The sequence below is a fragment of the Myripristis murdjan genome, chromosome 17 (assembly GCF_902150065.1).
Source record: "Myripristis murdjan chromosome 17, fMyrMur1.1, whole genome shotgun sequence".
Lineage (NCBI taxonomy): Eukaryota > Metazoa > Chordata > Actinopteri > Holocentriformes > Holocentridae > Myripristis > Myripristis murdjan.
This window is the reverse complement of record NC_043996.1, coordinates 34,070,023-34,076,472: the sequence shown is the minus strand read 5'-3', so window position 1 is coordinate 34,076,472 and position 6,450 is coordinate 34,070,023. Positions and strand designations below refer to the sequence as shown.

The 6,450-nt window shown below is 42.3% G+C and overlaps 1 gene segment (V, D, J or C); it reads left to right on the top strand.

Moving 5' to 3' along the window:
• Positions 1 to 3,571, top strand: LOC115375397 (T cell receptor alpha variable 20-like; the record flags this gene model as incomplete). The annotated part of the segment is given in 3 exon segments: positions 1 to 58; positions 302 to 576; positions 3,320 to 3,571. Coding segments are annotated over 3 exon segments (570 nt in total), but the record flags the coding sequence as incomplete, so codon positions are not given.
• Between the last annotated feature and the right edge of the window lie 2,879 nt (positions 3,572 to 6,450).

Sequence of the window (6,450 nt, the reverse complement as noted above, 5' to 3'; positions counted from 1 at the left end):
ATCACTGAGTCAGCAATGTTGACTCTCTGCTCACTGATCTCATTCTGCATGTTATGGGGTAAGAACATGTTCCACCACATTCACATATTTGGTTTGTTAACTTGTTGGAAAACATCTTGCACCGACTTTAAACCAGATTTCCACCAGACCACATGAACATCTTATGAACTAACATTATTGCAAAGTTTCACAAAATACAAACTTTCAAAACAAAGTTGCTGGCATACAGAATGAGTTGATGTCACTCTGAAAAGATTTTTAGATTCAAGATGATTGAATTCCCTCAAATGTTTCATTCCAGGTCAAAGTGTTGGAGACACCATCACACCAGAGAAGGATGCTGAACAAGCCGCTGAGGGCAGTAAAGTGAAGCTCTCCTGCAGATACAGCAGCTCTCGAGTTTACAGTCTGTTATGGTACCGCCAGTATCCTGGATCAGCTCCCCAGTTCCTCATACTGGAAAACTCAGGAGTCGAAAATAATCCCATACCAGGACTGAGCATCCAACATGTCAAAGAGCAGAGTCGAGTGGATCTGGAGATCTCCTCAGCTGAAGTGACAGACTCTACTCTGTACTACTGTGCTGTGCAGCCCACAGTGACAGGAAACACACAGTCTCTGTACAAAAACCTCTGGAGAAGTTTAAAAACGCCCATGACAGCAGCAATGGCATTTGAAGGGGAGGAACCATCAGGAAACACAAGGGGCTGAATAGTGACAGGAAGCTACAGAAAGACCAGGGAACTAGCAGCTCTTCATTTTACACTTTGTTCTTCTGTCATTCAACATGTTGTCATTTTACTTTCTGTTGCTCTTGTGTATTGTTGAAGGTAAGACATGTATGATGTAAATTCTGTCTGAAACAAATATGAATTAATAAACATTTTTGCCTCAATGTATTAAAAAACATTAAACCCAGAACACAAAAAATTACTGTGTAAATGCATTATGATGAATCTATTTTTGACAGATATTCTCTGTGGAGATCTCACTCCTGTCAAGAATGAAGAGTCCAGTTTGGAAGGCAGCAACATTACTCTGTCATACAAATATTCAGAGAAAGCAACTGGTGGTGATTACTTCTTCTGGTATCGTCAAGATCCAGGAAAACCACCAGAGTTCCTCTTCTTCCACTTGGGCACAGGTTCAGGAGCAAAAAAAGCTGATCCAAACTCTGGACTTTATATTAAAGTGAATGAAGAGAAAACCCAAATGGATCTGGAGATCTCCTCTGCTGCAGTGACACACTCTGCTCTGTACTACTGTGCTGTGAGGCCCACAGTGACAGGAAACACACAGTCTCTGTACAAAAACCTGTCGTGTCCTCACAGAGTATTTACACACTTCAGTTCCTCCTGATATTGAACAACAGCGCCCTCGAGTGGAGTTATCACATCAGCACACTGACATGTTGCACTGACAAACTAAGACAGAATCACTCTGATGTGTAGTAATTACCTTGGTGCTCAGTGATAAAATATATATAATTCAATTTCAACAAGTGTTTAATTCTCATTACTTTTCAAGATGGAGGCACTTGACAGGGATGTCCTTTATCTCCACGATTATTGAGACTACAGTTGTGGATGTGATCTCGTGGTGGAGCTCATGTCATCTCCAGGATAACTCACAGTCACTTTAATACTTGTGATGTGTCTCATTTTTCCCGTGTCTTTAAAAACAAATAAAGGCAGAGGAAAAACTGAATTTTCAAAATAAAGTGTTAATGTAAACATCAGGAAGGCGAAACCTTGCGATCTTAAACAACCTTCAATATTTGGTGGAATTTGTTTTTTTCTGATGAAGTTTCCTTGATTCAAGATTAAATTTTACAAAGACCGCTGACAGCATCAGCACAATTTCTCCTTTGAATGAAACTTATGGATCACCTAAAATCAAATCTTTAAATCCAATCTATTTCAATAATCTTTGCCTTGTGTGAAATTATAGAAGCAAAGTTAAAAAATAAAAAAATAAATATGAGTGAGTCCATCTGTCCTAATAGTGACACCATCATATCAAGAACTCACTGCCAGATCCCCAAATCTGACAGACCATGTGAAACATGAGGAAACAAAAAACAGTAAAGTCTCCTGTTTATGAAGTTTTAGTGAACTATTAACAGTAATGTCAGTGAACATATAATTATAGGGATGAATATTCTGACTGAATGAAAATGGCAGAGTAATCTGGTGGAGGTAGCAGTGAAAGAGATTCTCCCATAACTGAAAGGTCAGAGGTTTAAAGCCCTCATGAACTTCTCTGGCGAAGAACCAAGGTGAAATATCCACCCATCCACTTTCAACAGCCACTGATTACAATTTAAACAAGACTTCCTCAACAAATGATGAAGGTGAAAGACCAATGATGTGAAGGCCCAGATCCATCAGAGCATCAATGCTCTTCCTCTCTCTCCTCCCCTCTCACTGCAGACATGAAACACTGGCTGACAAACATCCTGATTCTGGCTCTCTGGAAAGGTAACTTGAAACCTGAGCATTTCTTCTTTTTTCATTATTCATCCTCATTCATTCATTTCTTGCTCTGCGTGCTCTGTTCTTCCCCAGAGTGTAAAGGAGAAGACAGAGTGATCCAGCATGGAGGAGATGTTATTGCTACTGAAGGAGAGTCACTTACACTTGCTTGTACATTTCAGACCAGCAACAACAAAAACGCCTATTTGTTCTGGTACAAACAAGAGGTGAACGGTTTCCCCAACTTTATGCTGCAGCGCAACAGCTATGATTCAGGAGATAATGATGCAGAGTTCCCCAAAGAGAAATTTGATGCTCAAATCATCAACACATCAGTTCCTCTGAGGATCCAGAAGCTGCAGCCGTCAGACTCTGCTCTGTACTACTGTGCTGTGCAGCCCACAGTGACAGGAAACACACAGTCTCTGTACAAAAACCTCTGGAGAAGTTTAAAAACGCCCATGACAGCAGCAATGGCATTTGAAGGGGAGGAACCATCAGGAAACACAAGGGGCTGAATAGTGACAGGAAGCTACAGAAAGACCAGGGAACTAGCAGCTCTTCATGTTACACTTTGCTCTTCTGTCATTTAACATGTTGTCATTTTACTTTCTGTTACTGGTGTGTATTATTAAAGGTAAGACACACTTCAAATCACTTGGCATACAAACAAAATGTCAGATGAAACTAATTCTTCATGAGTCTGGTTTGGCTGCAGTTGATTAACCCAGTATGTCAAATGTAATCTGCTTCATTGATTAAATCCATGTCTGTGAATCAAATCTGTCTTTGCAGATGCTGATTGTGGAGATCTCACTCCTGTCAAGGACGAAGAGTTCAGTTTGGAAGGCAGCAACGTTACTCTGTCATACAAATATTCAGAGAAAGCAACTGGTCGTGATTCCTTCTTCTGGTATCGTCAAGATCCAGGAAAACCACCAGAATTCCTCCTGTCCATTGCAGGATATCAAGATTCAGAAGAGTTTCTCAAATCAGACCCAAGGATTTCTACTAAACTGTCTGAGAACAAGCATGGTGTGGATCTGGAGATCTCCTCTGCTGCAGTGACAGACTCTGCTCTGTACTACTGTGCTGTGCAGCCCACAGTGACAGGAAACACACAGTCTCTGTACAAAAACCTCTGGAGAACTTTAAAAACGCCCATGACAGCAGCAATGGCATCTGAAGGGGAGGAACCATCAGGAAACACAAGGGGCTGAATAGTGAGAGGAAGCTACAGAAACACCAGGGAACTAGCAGCTCTTCATGTTACACTTTGTTCTTCTGTCATTCAACATGTTGTCATTTTACTTTCTGTTATTCATGTGGATCATCGAAGGTAAGCCGTGTTTTAAATAATTTGGTATACTAGTGAATGTAGTATGAAAAAAATTCCCATGAATGAACCTCACAGTCTGGTTGTGTTGAGTTGGTTCAACCCAGTGTGTCAAATGTATTCTTGATTATTGTTTAAATCCATTAAAGTGAGTCACATCTATGTTGGCAGATGTTCACTGTCAAGATCTCACTCCAATCAAGACTGAAGAGTTCAGTTTGGAAGGCAGCAAAGTTACTCTGTCATACAACTACTCCAAAACTGCAACATATGATGATTACTTCTTCTGGTATCGTCAAGATCCAGGAAAACCACCACAGCTGCTCCTCTCTCACTCAGGAACAAGTAGAGTATTATCAGAACCAGATCCAAACTCTGGACTGTCTTTTAAAGTGAATGAAGAGAAAACCCAAATGGATCTGGAGATCTCCTCTGCTGCAGTGACACACTCTGCTCTGTACTACTGTGCTGTGAGGCCCACAGTGACAGGAAACACACAGTCTCTGTACAAAAACCTGACAGCCAACAGCAGAAGCTGCACTACACTGCAAACACAGAGCCCTAGGAGACATTTTCTTGTGTTATCAAGTTATTTCAAAATGCATTCATTGAGGATTCTTGTCTGAGTGAAACCCTCAGTTTTAAAAGGTAATCTTACTTATTTACTGATCAAATCCACCACAGAAAATGACTTGCAGAGGCGTTGCTGCTCCACAAATGAACCCAACAAGTTGTTCTGTACACATGGAGTGTCTGCTCAATCGACGATTCCTCATCACACAAACATGGTCAGTGGTACAAACTGTAGAAAATTACAATTTCTCCAAAGTCAACCTCTTGTCTACACAAACCCAGCAGATACCAGTATGTTTCCCCTCTCAAAACATGAGTTGAACTCTTCTCCTCCACTAGAGGGCGACATGACCCAGCAGGCGTTGCTCTGTTGTTGCCCTGTTGGACCATTCTGTCATTAAAAACTGCTGCCATGAAGAGAACAACTCTCACACTGAATGCTGAACATCAGCTAGTTTCTCCTGTTGCTTTAGACCTTGTTGTAGAGATGGAACACTGGCTGTGGATTATTCTTGCTGCACTTCTCTTTGGTATGATAGACAGCATCACACTTTGATCCACCTGTTTCTAGCAATATAGAAAGCTTTCTCCAGCTCATCAAGCTCTATTTGTTGTTGATGTGCAGATTCCACAGGAGCAGAACATGGCATATCTGCTGTCATTTGTTAGCTTGGAGATAACTCCCTGTATGCTACAGGCTGACATCAGACAGCAGGCAGTGAAAAGCCACACTCATCTACATGTCTGTGTCAAGCAGTCATGCACAAACTAGTCATGTTGTGATCTCAGCTCCAGTCAACTCTCTCAACACTTGAGCTGCTGCTGGCCATAGAGGAACACTGGACACTGGACATTTTCCACTGTCTTCTCCTCTCAGCCTCATGGACAATGTTAGTCTAATGGCTTGATTTTCTCCACTTTTTCCAGGGCTAACAGCTGCAGACGACATCTCTCCTGTACAAGATGAAGTCAGTGGGACAGAGCGGCAATCTGTCACACTCACCTGCTCCTATCAAACAAGCTCCAGAGGAATTTCCCTTCAATGGTACAAACATCAGTCTGACCAGGCTCCTCAGTTTATACTCTGGAAAGGAGCCAAAGGTTACAGCTCTGAATATATTCCTAATAGACGTTATCAATCTAAAACAAGCGACACATCCACTGAACTCACCATAACAGGCCTAACCCTGGCAGACACAGCTCTCTACTACTGTGCTCTAGACACACAGTGATAGAAAGTCTACTAGAGGCTGTACAAAAACCTGAACACAGATATCTCACTATTCTTCAAAGAGGAGGGAAGTGGAACTCAAACCACAGCTTCATATCAGATGGATTGTGGGAACTCATGCTTTATCAGAGCCACTGTGGTTCCAGCTGCTAATCAAACACTGTGGGAGGACTCACATGCTCAGCAAATACAAAGCAATGACTAACCAGCTCAACTCAACTCAACTCAGCTTTATTTATGTCGTGGCAGAAAAGCGGTGGTACAACAAGGAATCAGATGGATGAGACGCAGGTATCAGATGGGGGTATTTTCTTTATTGACAAACGTAGATCAGAGACAATTCTTCGGAAAAGCCCACGTCCCCGAACGGGACGCCTCCTTTTATACAGTAGTTGTTTTGACCAATATCATGTCACATTTTTCATCCATGTCACACCATATCATGCACACCCATTTCCCGCCAATCTGGGAACAACTCTCAAATTACTTCTCGCTTGGACTCTAACCAGCTATCTCTGATTACCCAACATCATGTATGTGTGCGGTGGTGCACCTCCTCGTTTTCCCTGAAACTCTACGGATGTTCCTGCTCATGTTCTTGGCCCGGCTATCCTGTTTTGGTAAAAGACCGGTTAGAACTGGTCATTGTACTTAAGAACATACTTGTTTACCACCAATCCAGTCCCTAACGATCTGGCCCTTGAGAAGGGCCCTCGACCCCCCAGCCAGGCCGGAGCCTGACCGGCTGGGGGAACATCCTGTTTCTCAGCCTTGCCTTACAAGGACATACACCACCAGGCACTGTCACGGTGTTAACCTGCTACTACATATCCCCC